At 46.3% G+C, this 19,774-nt stretch overlaps 1 protein-coding gene across 5 annotated transcripts in view; it reads right to left on the reverse strand.

Moving 5' to 3' along the window:
• Window positions 1-18,885, reverse strand: part of GAB1 (GRB2 associated binding protein 1) — a 134,585-nt gene extending 115,700 nt beyond the window's left edge. For 4 of the 5 annotated variants that reach the window (XM_058666814.1, XM_058666812.1, XM_058666815.1 and 1 more), the window contains exon 1: window positions 18,749-18,885. In XM_058666814.1, coding sequence (XP_058522797.1) covers window positions 18,749-18,820 — 72 coding nt within the window. In that variant the 5' untranslated portion in view covers window positions 18,821-18,885. Of the gene's footprint in view, window positions 1-8,440; window positions 8,685-18,748 lie in introns of those variants that run through there. The other variant, XM_058666817.1, reaches the window with a different exon arrangement.
• Between the last annotated feature and the right edge of the window lie 889 nt (window positions 18,886-19,774).

Genomic DNA, 19,774 nt, shown 5'->3' on the forward strand with positions numbered 1-19,774 from the left:
CAACCAATTAAGACAAGAAGTATGCTGCATAGAATAGAGCAAAAATACTTGAATTCTGAACCATTCCAGGAAATGCAGACTATGCTTTCTTTAATAACAAGCTCTCAGACTCCATAACCAGAATAACCAGTACTTCTGGAACACAGCTGAGCCTCCTTCATCTCTGCTCTTCAGCTATAAGCCATCCATACACTCTTGATTCAGGAATGCACATTCTTTCTTAAATCGATACTTACTTAATACCTTTGCGACTGAACAAAGTTTTTTTGAAATACTCAGTGATACTTAGGTATTTTCTCCTATGCTAACCTTTCCAAAAATCCCCTTTCACTTTTGTCATATACTTTCTAGAAGTCATCTATGAAAGTTTAATCATAATCATTAACAGCAAAAAAATCTATTTTGAAATAAAGATTTATTTGAAAGGTGGCGTTACAGAGGGAGAGACAAAAGCAGTGAGAGAGAAGGAAGAGAGAGACAGAGAGAGGGAGGGAGCGAGCAAATCTTCCACCCATTGGTTCACTCCCACATAGCTGCAAAAGCTGGGGATGGACCAGGCTGAAGCTAAGATCCTAGAACTCCATCCATCGCCTACAAGGGCGATGGGTATCCGGAGCTAGAGTACATGGGCATCTTCCACTACTTTCCCAGTCACATTAGCAGGGAGCTAGACAGGAAGTGGAACAACCAGGACTTGAACATATATTCATATGAGATGCCACTGCTGCAGGCAGTGGCTTAACCATACTAATCACCATACCTTCTGTTTTTTTCTTTCTTTTTTTAAAGGATCACAGCTATCACCTTCATCTTGCAGAAGAGAGATTACAGTTATATTTTGAGTTTTAATTCTTCCTTTCTTTGCTAATTACATTCTCTGTATCTCCCTTCTCTATTTGAAACGCAGAGTTAGAGACAGGTGAGATTTTTTCATCCACTGTTTCCCTCCACAAATAGCCATAAAAGCTGGGGCTGTGACAGGCTGAAACCTGGAGCTTAGAACTCCATTCTGTTGTCCCACATGGGCATGGCAGGATGGTAAGAACTTGGGCCATCTTCTGCTGCGTTCCTAGGCATAGCAGCAGGGAGCTGGGCTGGAAGTGGAACAGCAAGGACTAGAACTGGTGGCCACATGGGATGCCTGTGTCACAAGTGGCAACTTAACGTGATGTGCCACAATGCCGGAATCCCTCTGTATTTACTTCTATTAGATTTTCTCTCTTTCATCTTCCTCCCCATGCATGCCAACACAGAATCTCACCAACTGTGACCTAAGAAACATCCACATCAGAGTCAGCAGAGGTTAAAGTTGGAAATGGAGTTGCCCTAACCCACTTACACTCACTAAAAATATCACATGTGGGAGAACACGAAAATGAAGAATCTCCGTGTTACAAGTGAATCAGGTGACTGTTACACACTCAAGTTTGAGAACCACTACCCAAAACCCTTCCTAAAACGAGGAACACAGGCTCTTGGTATCCTCAGATGATCTGAGAGGAAAACAACAGAAGCGCAGTACCCTTCTTACCTTCCTTTTTATTCTTATTTGAAAGGCAATTACTTGGGGTGGAGGGGAGAAAGAGAAAGAGAGAGAGAGAAAGAGAATTTTCCATTGTTGGTTCACTCTCCAAATGGCCACAATGGCTGGAGCTGAGCCAATCCTAAGCACTGAGCCAGGAGCCAGGAGCTTCTTCCAGGTCTCCCAGGAGGGTGCAGGATCCCAAGAAGGTGAGCCTTCCTCCTCCATTTTCCCAGGCCGTAAGCAGGGAGCTGGATCAGAGGCAGAGCAGCAGGGCCACCAATCGGGACACAATGGGATGCTAGTGACACAGGTAGAAGCTCAGCCTACCACACCATGGCACCAGTCCCTGCCTTCCTTTTAAACTACAGATACGAGAGGCAAGAAAGTGTGGCAAGTGGAGCCTAAACTGAATGTGAGACATCAGCACAAAGCAGACTCGTCAGCCCTGCTCTGTGGCTACTGCCAATTACAGTAGCCAGACCTGCAAGAGGACTTGATTACATGTAATTTATAAAAAAGTAAACAAGCAGGGCAGCTTGTGAACAATGAATGGTGATATTCCAGCCAAGAGGTAATAAAAAGCATGAATAAATGACTCAGCACCCCCTCCCCCAGACAACAATAGGTTGTACTCCAACTAGAAGGGCAAGGGCAAACAGTGTTTTGGTAAGGATTTAAATGGCCGCGGCCTGTTGCAGAAAGACACTTCCCTATCACAGAAACCCTTCCCGACCTCCAGCATTCCCAAGTGCAGCCTCCTCAGCATTAGCAACGTGAGAAGAATCAACGCCCGGCTCTTGTCACATGATGCAATCCTATGTCCCAATCATGACTTCTACCGGAAATGATGGGAGTGGGGTTAGGGGAGAACTAAAGAATAAAGATGCAAGCATCAAGCTTTCAGAAAGATTGCTCCATGCAAAAGTTTTTCATCTTGGACATGCTGAAATTTAGGTCAGCTACATCTGCTTGTGCCAACCTCTGCTGCTGGTAACTGGCATGGGAAGCACTTGGCAAGAGATCTCCAGATGCTCCAGGCAATGCTAAATGTCCCCCGGAAAGGGTCAAACTAGCTTCTACACCCTGGTAGAAACGCTGGCTCTACACATGAACCTCAGGAAGAAACATGCCTGTTAGTAAAGCAGCTCATAGAACCTATCATGGACTTTGTTTTAAAAATAAGTTCTGTGGGTACACAAGTTTGTCCTAGCAACAAAGACATTCCTGCACGTCAGAGTACCTAAGTTCCATTCTTGGCTCTGACTCACGATTCCAACTTCCAGTGAATGCAGACCCTGGGAGGTAGCAGTGACAGTATAAGAGAGCAGGTTCCTGTCACCTACGTGCAAGTCCTGAATCAGGTTCCTGGTTTCTGGCCCCACCCTGCCTGCTGCAGGTATCTGAGAGCCAAACGTGAAAGCAAACTCTTTCTTTCTTTCTCTCCTATGCAAATAACCAAACAAAATAATTTTTATTTAAACCATGATTGTTCAGTGCACTAAGCTGTTACAAAAGTGTAAGAAAACAGAGTTAAGTGGTCTCCTTAACTTTCTCAGTCCTAATCAGCTGACAGATGCTCTCAACTTCATCCCCAAGGTTATCATTGAACAGAATTGACACTTGCCTCAGACACAGAAGGCAGAGATGGGCTTGACACAGAAGGGTTTGATGGCACTTTGAGGAGTACCCAAAAGTGTCTCAACAATAACTTTCTTTTAAAATCCCAATAAGCAGGGCCCAGCGCGATAGCATAGTGGCCAAAGTCCTCGCCTTGCATGCACCGGATCTCATATGGGCACTGGTTCTAGTCCCAGCAGCCCCGCTTCCCATCCAGCTCCCTGCTTGTGGCCTGGGAAAGCAGTCTAGGACGGCCCAAAGCCTTGGGAGCCTGCACCCGTGAGACCTGGAAGAGTTCCTGGCTTTGGACTGGCTCAGCTCCAGCTGTTACAACCACTTGGGAAGTGAAACATGGGATGGAAGATCTTCCTCTCTGTTTCTCCTCCTCTCTGTATATCTACCTTTCCAATAAAAATAAATAAATCTTTAAAAAAAACTCAATAGGGCCCGGCACAGTGGCCTAGTAGCTAAAGTCCTTGCCTTGAACGCACCCCAGGATCCCATATGGGCGCCGGTTCTAATCCCGGCAGCTCCACTTCCCATCCAGCTCCCTGCTTGTGGCCTGGGAAAGCAGTCGAGGACGGCCCAATGCATTGGGACCCTGCACCTGTGTGGGAGACCCGGAAGAGGTTCCTGGTTCCCGGCATCGGATTGGCGCATACCGGCCCGTTGCGGCTCACTTGGGGAGTGAATCATCGGACGGAAGATCTTCCTCTCTGTCTCTCCTCCTCTCTGTATATCTGACTTTGCAATAAAAATAAATCTTTAAAAAAAAAACTCAATAAGCATATGATAATAAGGAATATAATGACCAATCCAGGTTGTAATGTTTGTATTAACATAGCTACAGAATATAATTTTTAATTTTTTAAGAGAAGAAAGGAGTACACATGACAGCCAGAGTGCCTGGGGTTCACAGTCACAATACCCACCCGCCTAGTCCTATCCCTTCATCTAAGGGGACCTGGACAATCAACCAAGCAGACAGAATCCAGTGTGACAGGTGCTATGCTAGGGAAGCAGGGGTTCAGGGGAAACTGCCAGAGGGGCCCGGGGGAGGGGTGGGGAAGAGGTGGAAAAAGGATGAGAAAACAAAAGGGGTAAAGGCCAGAGTGGGAACCCCCAGGACCTTTTTGGATCATGAAGGCTCAGCAGGCTTGAGGTTGACAGTGTGCAGAGGGCAGCACCCAGCGGTTGTGGACACCTGCAGCAGCGCCCCTCTCAGATAAGCTTGCTAGCAGAGGAAACAGCCCAAGGTCTTCCTAAAAAAGAAAAGCCACAGAGCTGCTTCTGGCAGGAAAAGGGCAGGATCAGAATTGTCTTGCAAAGGCCTTTCCAGCTGCCTTCATGAAGACAGTGTTGAGGGGCATAGGCCTCAGGCAGAGAGACCCAAGGGGCAACCTCAAAGAAAGGCAAAGTATCTCACACAGCAGAAGCCCTAACAAGTCAAGAGACACTGGCAAAGTAAAACTGACAAGGTCTGGTCAGTGGGCATGGAGAATGGGGGAGAGAAAAAAGCTGAAGAAAACCTCTGGCTTAAGCCACTGGCTGATAACGGATGGTGGTGAGAGTGGGAACACCAAGAGCACCAGGTTTGAGGAAAGGAGGATCAGAGCTAGCTAAGGAAAGGACAGGCTGACTTTCAGTAGCCAGGGTCGCTACGCAGTTACAGACCTAACCAGGTAGGTCAACAGGTCTGGATTGAGAAGCAGAGTACTCCAATCATCAGCAAATAACCTGGAGGCATGTAATGGGGCATGAAAAGCCACACAGGGATCTGGCATTGTGGTGCAGTGGTTTATACTTGTAGTATTAGCATCCCATACTGAAGTCTTAGCTACTCCAGTTCTAGACACAGCTTCTTGCTGGTGCACTAGGGAAATACAGCAGAGGACTTCCCATGTATTCAGGTCCCTGTCACTCCTGTGGAAGAATGGGAAGGAGTTCCTGCCACCTGGCTTGCACCTTGCCCAGACCTGGCTGTTGTAGCAATTTAGAGAATAAACCAGCAGAGGGAAGATCCCGTTCTCTATTTCTCTCCCTGTCATTCTGCCTAGTAAATAAATAAATAAACTTTTTTTAATCCATAGATCAGCTTTGAAGATCAGAAAAATGTCAGCCTATGATGTGTATGTGTCTAGAAGCCTCATGGAGACTAAGAGCCCAGAGCTTTTATCAAATTTTCACAGGAGTTCCTAACCTTACAACTGATGACAAAGCACTAACAGAGAGGGAAAGACAGCCCAACCAGGGCTAACAGTGAAATCTTCAGCAACTCCGACACTAAGAAAATTAGAGCTTGGTGTGAGGGAGAGGAGAAACAACACTTTGAGAAGACAAACGGATCATCTCCAACAACATGTAACTCTACAGTCCCATGAAAAACAGGCACTAATACGTGTCTGTTAAACTTGACAGCAAGGAGGCCACTGAGGGAACGTTGCAAGAACAATTTAGGCCAGGGTGATGGGAAAAGGAGCCACGCGTGCTTCATTCCACTATGAAATGAGTGCCAGGGACAGTGAGGAGCAGCATGGCGTACCCAGCCAACCTCATGAGTTTGACAGGAAACGGACAAAGAGAAATCATGTCTCACTCTAGTCCCAGCTTCGAAAACTGTGCCTATCTTAGAATAAATTCTGGTTAAGTAACACCAGCTGACTTCACGGAGCCTTCACAAAGTCCCTCAACAAGCCTTTCCGTGCTCACCTCATGCACAGTGTGCAACTCACAACAATGGGTGCACCCTGCGCTCTCTAGCAGCACGTAAACTGCAAGGGAAAGACGGTCTCCTTTTGGCTCCCTTTGAATTCTTCACGGTTCCTTCTCATGGCAGGCCGTCCATCAGAGGCTGAAGGGACTGACCAGGCAGGTGAGGGATCTGACCCCGACAGAACAGCTGGCTAAGTTGCATGACCTCTGGACAAATCCATTAGTCACCCAGGGGCAAATTTTCATTCCCTGTCAAATGAGGTTGGATTTCCCTCCAGTGGAAGAGGAGATGTGTGGAACTGGGAAAAAGATACTCCATGTACTTACTGTTGTTGTAATACAAGTCGTAGAATGTAAGACAGGATTGAAAGCCAAAAGGATGCTCTAGCAATACAGGAATGAGTTAGAAAAATTAGAGAAATATTGGACAACACAGTTTATAATCTAGGTTCAAAATTCTAGAACTATTTGATCATGCTGTTCAAGAGATTGTACAAGGTACCACACTGCACATTTTAAACAAAGAACAAATGCCATCTTTGTCCCCTGGAAAGTAATATCCTATTACAAACACTAGAGAATGATAAGCAAAAGCTGTAATTTTCTCTGTTAACAGATCACATGTATACACCTTTTACCGTGCATGCTGTGGGTCATTATGAAAACCACCTACAAAAATACATTAGATTTACATTTCCTTTTTGAAGCACCAGACATTCATAAATTTGACCCTCTCCTGATTTGACTTCATTGAAAAAAAAGAGAGAGAGACAACAAAGAATACTGTCCAAAAGCACCCATTTAATTGCATGTCATTCTCTTTGGGGATGGATAAACCCAGTTAACACTATTCACAAGGCTTTGGTTTTATGAAATAGCATCACTAGAAACAACTACCTTCCTTACCAGTCAGTATTTTCTTGTACCTTTTATCAGTGCTCCAAAATCTGCAGCCCGAGACCGTCAGGCAAAACCTGTCAACTCCAAATACTCCTACATAACTTTGGGGGTCAATTATAACTTTGCCAGAAGGCAGAGGGTTCAAATAATACCTCCCTACCTGAATGAGGTAATTATTCCTCATCAAGCTCTACACAACACCATTGGAATTCCAAACACCAAAGTAGCATTTTACTAAATGTTTCTTCCCAAAGGCAAGGATGAAAACACCTCTCTTACTCCCAGTGATCCCAGTGTCCATCATTCCTCCAGCCCAGAAAGGCAATCATCTGGACGAAGCACCCACGGGTGTGGGGTATGGACTGGGGCTGAGAAAACCCACCAGACACTTAGTTCTTTAGTCACCCCAGGGAGGAGTTCCGGCTAGTCAGAAAGTGGGCTGACCACATTTCCCAATAGAGTAGTAACTAAGAACTGGATTTTGGGAGAAGAAAACCATGTGTGTGCTGGGTGGATCATCACCATTCCTTCACAGCAATATAAATTCACACCGCTCCTCTTTCAGAGAAAAGGCAAAAGAATAGGTATGTTTGAAGTCCGCAGAAACACTCATGATACTGATGGCTAGGTTTCTCTAACGGAGGAACACGTGAAAACCAGTAAGAGCCAGGGTGAACAGGCAACCAAGGGATAAAGAGTACTTTCACCTTCCTCCTATTTAAAAAAGCTGTTTTGCAAATAAAACTTGACAGCAACAGGCCAACGGGTGCATTGCATATAACAATAAAAACCCAAACAAAAACTGGCTGCATTCTCCTGCCTGTTCCTAATGCTGCCCTGTGCTCATACCTTTCACAAAAACAAACTTGTAAATTATCACTTATCTGCTAGTTTCAGCCAAGTGAGAGGGCCTCAAAATGTTCACGGAAAAATGCACACAATCTTTTAATTCCTTTCTTCTCCCCAAGAGTTGTCTGAAGGACCCCTGTAAATAGCTTAGTATCTTTAGGCGACAACGATGAATTCAATGTGATCAAGCAACATGAAAGTAAGTCACACAAAACCTTGGGGCCATTTGACATTCTCTCCTCTCAGCCCCCACCCCACCACCAGACCAGAGGATGGCCTCCTCTCATTTTCCTTGAAATGTAAAATACAATTGAGATGGTTTCTCTCAGTAGTCACAGTTCTTAAAGAACCGCCTTAAAGAAGAGCACAGGAAACTAGTTCAAGAAACTTTAAAGTATACAAGTCCAAGCAAAAGAAAATAAATAAGAAAGGGAAAGGAAAAATAATGAACAGGATAGTGAAAGTTTAGTATTTTTCTTCTTAAAAAAAAAAAAAGACCTAAGATTTTAAAGTGAAAAGAAATATTGGACCCCGTGTCCTAAGTATATTGTTTTTAATTCATGGAACAATGTAGCCATTTGTTTTTTCCTTTCAGGACACTGTGCTTTGTTTTTTTTTTAAACACATAACTTAGGGCAGTCTCTAGGCAAAATACGAAATCAAAGTAAAAAACTGGGAGGAAAAAAACACCATCACATAAAAACTCGTTAAATTTGGCATTCTTTTGAGTACATAAAAAAGAAAACTTAATTTAGAAATATGATAAACAATTCTGAAAAACATGCAAAGAAGTAAGCAAAGAACAATGAGGTGAAAGAAAAAAAAACTTTAACTCACATTTACCCTCCTAAAAGCACCATTCCTTTATATCGTACGTCTTCATATGCAATGTGTTCATGCATACAGACGCTCTGCAGTACAACCACATGGAAAATTTTTTGCTCCAGATAATACTGCAGGACAGGGCTTGGCAGCTACAAGTTGTAATCAGAATGCTTCAAGAGCTAATGTAACAGAGATAACACCCAAATATGCATTACAGTGCACACAGTCTTAACTCTTTTGGGCCAAAACTTGCTGGAGGGGGGGAGGGTGTGTGTGTGTCAAAAAGTGGTAGGTTAGATCTTCTAGGTGCCATTCAGCAATAAGAACTGGGAGCCTTTGACCTGTGAATAAGTGAATTGCCTAGAATACAAAAGATTCTTTGTTTCAGTTCAGGCGTTGTCCATTCTTGTATTAGTTAAGGTGCTCACACATAAAGCCTGGACGTTCCTCAGTTCTTAAAGGCCTCTTGCCAGCAAGTCTGCGGGCTTGCACTGCCAGCTACAGGCACTAAGGATCCTGGAACCATCAAGCTGGCAACTGAAGAGGCTACTTATTTAATACGTGTGCAAATCCATGGTACAGTGGGCCACTTTTCTCCCTACCAGAGTAATTCAAAGAAGAAAAGAATGCTAACATTATTTGTGCTCAAGTCCAAAAAGGCAGGGTAAAAAGACCTGTGACTTGTTAAGTGTTCTGTTCTTGGTTGACAGACAAGAGATAAAAGGAGTCACAGAGATATTCTGACTTCAGTACAAGTTCAAATGGCACATTCAAGATACAGCTTTAACTTGGTGGAAATTAACCACATGTTTACGCAAGGAATGTGAAATGAGAGAAACTCCTCTATCAACAGCCCCAAGGATGTGATGTGATCCGATGGCATTATTCTCTTTCTTCCAGCGCTAGCTGGCCCTCCCACACTGGGCTAAGATGGCTTCCAACGTCCAAAATAAGACGCTAGCCCAGGGCGGCCCTGGCCTCCTGCTGGAACTCAGAAGCAAGGCAATCAAAGGCTCTTTTATTCTTCCTCCCACCAGAACATGCTCCCTCTCTGTTGCAAATGAAATGCTTGCCAGAATGAATTATTTAGCTCAAAACAGACATAAAGAAACCTTAAATAATGCATGCCCTTTTGAATTTTAATCAGTTCAGGTGACCAAACAAGTTGTTTTGTTTGTTTGCTTCTGGTTTGACGCAGAAAATGCATCTGCTGTTGGGAACCCAACCTCAGCAGTGGGTCATGGCAGAACCCAAAACTTCTCAAGCTAGAACTTACTGCTGACATCCAAACTCTAGGCTTGAAACTGGGGTGTTCTTTTCACTAGGAAGTCCTCCTCCTCCTCCCTGTAAAGCTAGCCTTCCCATTTGCTAGTGTTATTTCTGCCAGCAGTTAACTCAGTTCTTCCAACAACAGAGCCTGAAACACATTTTGGGAACTCCTTGCTGGCAGCCCTCCTCTGCTTCCACTCAAAATCTCAACTCTTTAGGCAATTACAGTCTGTATCCCTCATCTGACACTTAATCATACATGGCCTTGTAACATATCTCTTGTAAAATTATTTAAATGTTTGTGCATTTACAGCTTGTCTTCACAAACAGATTAGAAACTCCTGCATGGCAGGGCATGAGTCCTTCACTACACTACACGCATGGCATGATACAAAAGCTTCCTCAATACATTGATTCAGTCAATGGATATTTCTTGAACTTCTACTGTGAACCAGGCACTGTCCTCTCCAGGGACTGCATCCTGCACCCAGCACAGGAGCACAACAGCCAAAACCCTTGCCAGTGAGCATGTCTGTATTCCGTTAAGACAAACACTGGCCAAGCCCCAAAGAATTCTGCTTCATCAGTTCCCCACACATTCACTGAACTCTTCAAGATAAACAATACGCTAAGATTTATTTCCCCAGAAGGAAGCCTACCAAAAAAGTTCCCCCCTTCTACCCTCTTGTACTCAAGCAAACTTTTGCAAAGGGGAACACTAAACTGCAGGATGATCTGGGCTCTTCCCTCTCTCCCATAAAGGAGGACTGGATCACAAGCGTCAAACCATCACATGTGAATGAGTGTGTGGCCAAGCCAAGTTGAGTGCAGGTCTTTACACTCCGCGTGGGTTTCCTTCCAGCACTGGAAGCATCCGTGCTTGTGTCAAAAGATTTGGTGAAAATAAAATCCTGCAAAAGTAAATGGTACTCCACCCCATCTACTATCACATTCTATTTCTGTAAGCAAATCAGAATGCTGGCACTTAACATTTTGAATCAAACACTTCTTACACTTCTCAATCTGGGATTTATGAAAACCTTATTCTTTGTGGGTGCTGCTCTACTCACAATCCAGCTGACTAACACAGGGATGAAAGCAGCAAAGGATGCCCCGAAGCCTTGGCCTCCAGCACCCATGTTAGAGACCTGGAGGAAATTTCTGGCTCCTGACTTCAGCCTGTACCCAGCTGTTGTGGCCAACTGCGCAGTGAAACAGAGGAAGGAAAATCTATTTCTTCTTCTCTATCTGTAACTCTTTCAATCAATAAATCTTAAAAAGAAAAAATTAAGTCCAGAATATGGAATTGTACTCCCTAGATTCCTGTCATTTTATATTTTGCATATTTCCTAACTGACTTATTAAAGCAAAATACAATGAAAGGGTAGTTCTTGCCATATTACTATATTGCTCCTTTTAAAAATAATTTTTTGCAAAAGCAGGAAAATTTTAAAACTACTCTCCCAGTTGATATGCCTTCCTAAGAGTAATTTTTCAATCCCAGTAGTCAACAATCAGATTAAGATTCAGCAAATTTTACATGAAGAGTTCTGTACTTATCACTAAGCCTAGACACAATGAAACAACTAACTATCATAAAATCTTAAAGTAATTATTGATGCTTTGCTAATAGTTAGTGTTCCTGCTACTTTTGAAAAGGCAAAAAGAAATCATCAGGAATTCCCAATCAAATGTTTCCTTACACCAAGAGGGCAAGAAAATACTCCCGTCAACAGAATCGTTAGGCTCATTTGGTCACCAAGTAAAAGATCAGCATCTGTGATTGCTTCTGCTGAACCGGGCAGAAGGAGCTTCCAGACATCACTTTGTTGTGTGACACGCCAGCACAGGTTCTCAATTGTCCCTGAACCAAGGAGATGCTGGCCCACGCTCCATCATTCATGTCAGATGTCAGGTGCTCACCCAGCAGGAGGGGCTACTTCTGCTTCTAGGCACATTTCCAGAACCAGGGGTGTGTTCTCAAAGTCCAGACAAGAGCTGTCTTACTAATTGACAGCTGCAGATCAGACAGAGCCCAAGCTGAGCACAGATTACCCACCTAAGAACAGGCTGAGCCTTGCTCCCAGGCTGGCTGGCAGCTCCTCGGCCACTTGCTTTGTCCTCAGAAGCAGGTTTTCCTGCTGAGGTGTGCACCTGCCCAGCACCAATAGCTTGGCCAGGGAGGATCCTGAACTTGGTGTCCAAGCTTGTGGCAAGCTGCAGGCAAGCACCTCCTGCAGGGTTTTAGCTGTAGCCATATGGCTTCAAGCAATCCTTTGTTTAGAGACTTACACAGTAGTTCAAGGCATGCTGAAAATTCCACCATTAGTTCTCTAATTCTTAAAAATCTGAGCACTGCTGTTGACTGCACAGTGCCAACAGTTTTATTTAACCCTAACAACAGTAATCAGTATACCATGCCACTCCGAACCTCAACAAAGCATTTTTAAGAAAATTTTAGAGGAGCCAGCACTATGGTGTAATAGGCCATCTTCTGCTACTTTCCCAGTACACCAGCTGAGAGCTGAATCAAAAATAGAGCAGTGCCTGGTACAATAGCCTAGTGGCTAATGCCTCGCCTTGGCATGTGTCGGGATCCTATACGGGCACTGGTTCATGTCTTGGCTGCTCCATTTCCCATCCAGCTCACTGCTTGTGGCCTGGGAAAGCAATGTAGGATGGCCTAAAGCCTTAGGACACTGCACCTGTGTGGGAGACCTGGAAGAAGCTTCTAGCTCCTGGCTTTGGATCAGTTCAGCTCTGGCAGTTGCAGACATTTGGGGAGTGAAACAGCAGATGGAAAAGAGGATGAAAGATCTCTCTCTGTCTCTCCTTCTCTCTGTAGATCTGCGTTTCCAATAAAATAGAGAAATCAGAAATAAGAAAGAAAGAGAAAAAAGAAACAAAGAAGAAGAAAGAAAAGACAAGGGAAAAAAGTAGAGTAGCCAGGACTTAAACTTGCACCCACACCGGATGCTGGCATTGCAGGCAACAGATTAACCCATCAGGCTACCATGCCAGCCTCAATCTTCTGTTTTAAGTAGACTTTAAAGACTATAAATAGAAATAAAAGATTCTCACTGGGACTAATGTTGTGATACAGTGCATTAAGCCGACACCTCATATGAGCACCAGTGCTAGTACTGGCGACTCCACTTCTCATCCAGATCCCTGCTAATGTGCCTAGGAAAACAATAGAAGAGGGCCCAAGTTCTTTTGAGCCTCTGTCACCCACATGGGAAATGGAAGACCTGGAAGAAGCTCCTGGGTTCAGATCGGCTCAGCCCCAGCCATTGTGGCCATTTAGGGAATGAACCACATGATGGAAGATCTTTCTCTCCGTCTCTCCTTTTCTCCGTAAATATGCCTTTCCAGTAAAAATAAATAAATATTTAAATAAAAACGTAAGAAAAAGCTAGAGCATCTGCTTAGCACTCCAGTCTTTGCCAACTTCTTTGCTTTTATTTCATCTCTTTCCCTCTCTTTAGAAACCTCAGTTGGTAGGAGTCTGTCCTGGCAGTTAACCCACCAGTTGCACCTCTATGCAAATCCTGGCTCCAGCTCTCAATTCCAGTTTCCTGCTCATACAGACCCTAGAAAGCAAAGGTGATGGCCCAAGTGACTAGGCTCCTGCCACCAGTGTGGGACAACTGGATCATGTCTATTCCAGAGTCAGACTGGGTGGCAAGGGCACGGAAGTGAACCAGCATAGAGGGCCAGGGTTCACTCTTGATCACTCTCTGCCTCTCAAATATGTAAATAAACACATCTAAAAAGTTAAGAAAATTCGAGAGAGGCTTGTATATGCATACACAATATGCACAGAAACAACGCTGCTGAAATTGACCAAGAAATGACCACCTTATTGTGGATTTGTAAAAGGACTTGCAGAAGGCCATAATTTGAGATATCTTTAAAAATAAAACTAAAATGATTTTTCATTTTCAAAGCCCTTAATACTACAGTAATCAGTATTTGTACTACTCTATAAACACTGTAAACATTGAGACAACTGACAAAACCCCATGGGGGAAATATTTCCCAATGGAATCAGGATGTTCTTAAATGCCAGAATTCTTATTTAATAATTATAGTTCTAAGCCATTCAAGATATCCATTCACAGAAAATCCATTCATTAAAATCCATTATCAAGCAATATTTTTCCAACTGGGTAGCCAACAATGCTCCCTTTTATACAAAAAATAGTCCACATGAAAACAAGCACAGAAAATCCATGTATATACCTGCATTTCCATGACCAAAACTTACTTAGCAGAAAGCATCCTAATTAGATACTTGTTGGGGTCCGTGCAGTGGATGTGGGGGACATGAGGGTGTGAAGACATTGTTCCATGGTAGGCAGGGCCACAGGGAACTTTCCGCTGAGGCAGGGCCTAGCGGATATCTACAGCCACCTGGATGCAGCTCCACCTTCCTTTGCATGGATACCGGACCATCCTGCGGAAGAATTTTAATCTGTCCAGGCATTTTTGCTACAGTGAGACTGGCTTTTTACACAATGTGAGCTTGGAGGTTAATATCAATAATAATGTCTTACAAAAGGGCCTTCTATCATTCCTACTGTCTTGGCTGTCCCCCATTGACCTTATGCTAATCAAGGGACCTATATTTAGGGTTTCATTCTTTCCTTGATCTTTAGGTTCTCCTTTTCTTTGTGATACAAGATGAAGTTGTAGAATAAGAATTGTAGCAGGAACTTCCATTGTTTTTGGGTAAAGCAGGTGGCAGGGTTGTCCTTAGAAACACCCACTTGACCATGACGTGGAAAGTCTGAGCCAGAGTTTGATTCTGTATAAATAAAGCGGACGGCTTTATTGCGTAGTCCACAATCATCATGGAATCCTAGTGGTCCGTCTCTTTCTTTCTCTCTTTGCGCCGACTCCACGCACACTTCACGAGTTCCGAACCCCGGGCCGGAGCTGGACTCCGGCAGATACTAAAGCCAAAAGATCATTAATCTGAGCAAATCAAAATATTCTAAGCAACTATTTCAACAGATACAACAAGGAAACACTCCTGGGCCGTCAATTCTGAGGCTCTCTGCCTACAGTCCTACTATACTATCTGCATGCATGCTACTCATAAAAAAACAACTGCCAGGGCCAACATTATAGTACAGCAGATAAAGCTATCACCGGCAATGGCATCCCATGCAGGTTCAAGTCCCAGCTGCTCCCTTCTGACCCAGCACCCTGCTAATGTGCCTAGAAAGCAGTTGAAGAGGGCCCAAATCCTTGGAGCCCTACACCTTCCTAAGACACTCGGGTGAAACTCCTCCAGGCTCCTGGAATCAGCCCTGCCCAGCCCCAGCAGTTAAGACCAATTGTTGAGTGAACCTCAGCAAATAGAAGATCTCTCTCTTAATAACTCACACACCTTAAAGAAAAAAGAAAGGAAGAAACTAACTAACTAACTACTTAACTAACTAACCAACTAACTGCTGGGCCTGGCACAATAGCTCAATGGCTAACCACTTGCTCGCACCAGAATCTCATATGTGTGCCAGCTCGTGTTCTGCTGCTCCACTTCCTATCCAGCTCCCTGCTTACAGCCTATGAAAGCAGTAGAGGATGACCCAGCCTGGGACCCTGCACCTACGTGGGAGACCTAGAAGAGGCTCCTGTGCTTAAACTGGCTCAGCTCTGTCCACTGCAGCGATCTGGGGAGTGAACCAAAGGATAGATCTTTCTGTCTCTCCTCTACCTTCTGTAAATCTGCCTTTCCAATAAAATAAATACATGTTACAAAAAATTTTTTAAAGGAAACTACTGCTGCACCAGCAAATACTACCCACTACTGAAAATAACACTTAGCAATCCGAAAACAAAACCAGCCCAGGAACTGCACCTACAAGCTGATTGTGGCGATCACCAGCTGGACTCAGAACCCTAGCCAAGAAAAGACAGAGGACAGAACGGGTCAATCAACCATCTCAGATATATGTTGGCAGCGAAAACTGGGCGAAAGAAGACTCTATGAGGGACAGTGTCAATCAGTGAACTCTGCAACGACCTCATCGAGCTGGGAGTGGCGAGACTGGCAGTGATTCATAACTAGAGAAATATTAAAACCACTAGGGGTTGATTGCAGCTAAATAGTCTCCCCAAGAAGCTGTTCAATCCATCTGGACAATGAGCAGCTGGACTATGTGCTTGGCATCTTTTTGCAAGGGAAGAATCTTGATTGAATTTGAACTGTAATGCTGCAACGGGGGGGCGGGTCCACCGTGGGGAAGGGGCATGCGGAGGGGTGGGGGGGAATCCCAGAGCCTATGAAACTGTCACATAATGCAAAATAATTAATAAAAAAAGAAAAAATAACACTTAGGGCTTGCCTCAAGCATCTGTAGGATTTCAGTCTACAGAAGCTTATGTTTTAAAATATCCATAAAGGGGACAGCATTGTGGTACAAGTTAATTCAAAGCCTGCAACACTGGCATCCCATATGGTGCCAGTCTTGGCTGCTCCACTTCCTATCCAGCTCCATGCTAATGTACCTGGAAAAGCAGCAGGAAATGGTTCAAGTGCTTGGGCCCTTGCCACCTACTTGGTAACCTGGATGAAGTTCCTGGTTCTTGGTTTCAGTTTGGCCCAGATGTGGCATGCATTTAGGGAGTGAAGCAGAGGACAGAAGATGGATCTCTCTCTGTTTCTCTCTCCCTACTGCCCTCCATTGTCCCTCCAGTAACCCTTTCAAAGAAATAAATCTTTTTTTAAAAAAAGCTATAAAATATCTAAACCACTCATCTGGTCACTGTTAGCCAATGTTTTCACATAGTTTCATCTCATCACCCTACAGACTCACTAATCTATTGGAAGGCAAAGACCAGGGCTGTGCACCTGAGCCATGGCCTACCTGTTCCTTGCATTAACTAATACAGAGTCAGAGACTAGATCCTGAATACACGTTTAGAGATGGCCAACTCTGAGCTCCACATCTGAAGCCAGGAGCTTCCTCCAGGTCTCCCACGCAGGTGCAGGGTCCCAAGGCCTTGGGCTGTCCTCTGCTGCTGTCAGGCCACAAGCAGGGAGCTGGATGGAAAGTGCAGTCAGTTGGGACATGAGACATGAACTGGCACCCATATGGGATGCCGGAGCATGCAAGGCAAAGATTGAGCCACTGAGTCACTGCACTGGGCCCAATATGTAATTGTTTTGGTTGCTTTTCTTTCTGACAACTTTATATATATATATATGTAATAGAATTTTTCTGTAACTGAAAGGCTGATTTACAGAGAAGGAGAGACAAAGATCTTTCATCCACCGACTTACTACCCAATTGGCTGCAACAGCCAGAGATAAGCCAATCCAAACAGGGAGGCAGGAGTTTCATCCTGGTCTCCCATGCAGGTGTAGGATCCCAAAGTTTTGGCCGTCCTCCACTGTTTCCCAGGCCATAAGCAGGCAGCTGGATGGGAAATGGGTTGTCTGGGACATGAACCAGTGCTCCATGGGATCCCACTGCTCGGAGGCTGAGGATTAGCCAATTGCGCCAACCCACTGGCCCCCTCCTGAGAACTCCTACCTACCACCGCATGCTTAAGAGGCAGGGTTCTTTCCCATTGGGTTTTCTAACACTAGGGTTGGTGCCTAGTACACACTTGATGTCTATTTGAGTGAGTCATAAACTAACCATGCAAAAGAAAGCACTCAATCCTATAACCTCTAGCGAGTTTAACTAATGCTCTACTCTTTAGTTCTCCCAAGAACCCAATTGCAGGTTCATGTCTTTCCTAAACTGCACCTTCTCAAGACAAATACATCTATCCTCCCTTTGGATTTAAAAACGGAAGCAAACAAAACAACCACCCTGCCCTTGCTTCTGCTAAATGTTTGGAATAAAATATGCACCTTCGCCAGGATATGAGTGATGGAGAGGCCGGGTTTCTGATCGGTGGTATCCAATCCTTCTACAACATCAGTTTTCCATAACAAATGGAAAGTAAACCAGAAACTCACTAGGGAGCTGTCACTGAAGTTAAATATCACACTTCACTCTGCTATGCAAGTCAACAGTTGACTAACAGGATTAACTGGTGCTCAATACGGAATGTAGGTGTCCTTCTGCAAGAAGCAGGTTCCACTCACACCAGTAGCGTTCTGGAGGTCAAGGAGTCCTCCTTTTATTTGGAAAACACATCTTAGAGAAAGATATGGGCAGGGGTCGGGGACAAAAGAACCAAAGAGCAGACGGACTAAGACAGCAGAGTCCTGAAGAGGGCACTGATTCCCACTCTAGCAAGGCTGCTTCTTTCAAGGAACATTGTTCCTAATAGCTAAAACGACTTCACACAAAGTCTGCATATTGTAGCAATTACAGAAATACCATAAGCCACTCTGCTGCCCTGGCAAAAGACCGCAGCATACAGAAACCCTCTGCCTTCAGCTGCCCAACTAACTCCCCACCACTCCTGCGGGGCTTGACAGCGAGTCCCACGCGCACAAACACCAGCCACTAGGCTCCCCCCAGCGCCCTCCTCTCGCAAGCAACCGCCAAAGCTCTCCAGCCAAACCTCAGTTGTCTTTCAATTCAAAAACGCGAACATGTGAACCCTGCTAGGCAAACGGCAGGGCGCGTTAAGAACTTTCCTTTCTTTGCCCTTCTGCGCGCATTCGAGATGCTGGTATTTCCTATCAGTTTCTCAGGTCCGCCTAGAGGGTACAAGGAGCGACAAATGGACTAGAGGCGGGCAGGCGGTGGTTTTCTTAGTACGCGAAATCTGGGGCCAGACTGGCAGCTATCAAAGCGAGGTTACGGCTCCCCTCCCCGAAGAACCCCACCCCTGCTGCAAGGAATAAGGAAAACATGCAGTAGCGTTCAGCTGGAAGCCCAGGCCCTCCGATGGGGCGACGAGGCCCGAGAAACAGCACGGCTGTAATCGGAAGCTGTAAAGTTCCTGGCCAAGTGGAGCCAGGGAGACAGTGAACAGCACTGGAGTCCCGAGGCTGCCCGGGCAGCGGCCGGGGGAGAAACCGAGAAGAGCCGCCCGAGGAGGGGTGTGGGCGCGGCGGCCGGGGTTCTTACTTACATAACGCTTCAACTTTTTCTCCGGTGGGGACTTGCGGAGCCATCCCGAGCAGACCACTTCGCCACCGCTCATGGTGCGCGCCTATCGGGCTCTCGACAGGATAGGCGGAGGGGCGGGTGGGCGCAGCCCGGGCCGTCGGGGCTGGCAAGGCTCGGCGGCGCGCTGGCGCGGTGAGATCGAGCTTCTCCCGCGAAGGTCCCCGGGCGGGAGCGGAACGTGAGCCGGGGCTGCCGCGGGACCAAAGGGGCGCCGGCTTCTGTCTTCAGCGCGCCCACCTCGCCGTCCCGCCGGCCGCCGCTGAATTCAGCAGCGCTGGGGCTCCCCGGGACTCTGCCCCGACACGGAGCCGGAGCCTCGGTCCTCTGCGCTCCGCCCCCTGAGGGACCGGACCTCCGCCAAGAGCTTTCCGAAAGGGACAGCGGGACACACACACATACACGGAGCCCAGTCCCACTTGTCCGCCCTCGGTCGCGGGGTGCCCGGCGCGATCTTTTCTCCTTTTTCCTCTCCTCAGAGGAGGGCGGGTCACTGCTCCAGCGGCGCCCGGGAAGCGGGGAGGAAAAGGGAAACCGCCAAGCTCCCCGCGGGCAGCGGACGCAGGGAAGGTCCCAGGCCAGGGAAGGGAGCTGCCGATTCCAAGGCGAAGAGCGGGCAGGCGCTGGAGAGGTCGCGGGTCCGGCCGGAGGGTGGGTCCACTCTCGGGGCCGCCGAGGAGGGCGGGGAGCGGCGGAGGAACTAGGCGCTCGGCAGCGCGGCTCCTGGGAGGGATCCCACTGTCCCGTCCCCTCGCGCTCCTCCCCGGCCGCCTCCCCCACCCCGGGGCGCGCGGCAGGTTCTAAGCAGCTCTGCCCCCGGTCCCGAGCCCTCCCTCTCCGGATGGCGAGCTCCCTCTTCCTCCGCCCCTTCCCACGTTCGGGCCCAGCTCCGTGTGGTGCCCAGACTTTTCTCTGCAAACTCCGTCGGAGCGCTTCCAGCCACAACAACAAGGGCCGGGGAGGAGGAGGAGGAGGAGGAGACCGACGGAGG

Source organism: Ochotona princeps, chromosome 7 (assembly GCF_030435755.1).
Source record: "Ochotona princeps isolate mOchPri1 chromosome 7, mOchPri1.hap1, whole genome shotgun sequence".
Lineage (NCBI taxonomy): Eukaryota > Metazoa > Chordata > Mammalia > Lagomorpha > Ochotonidae > Ochotona > Ochotona princeps.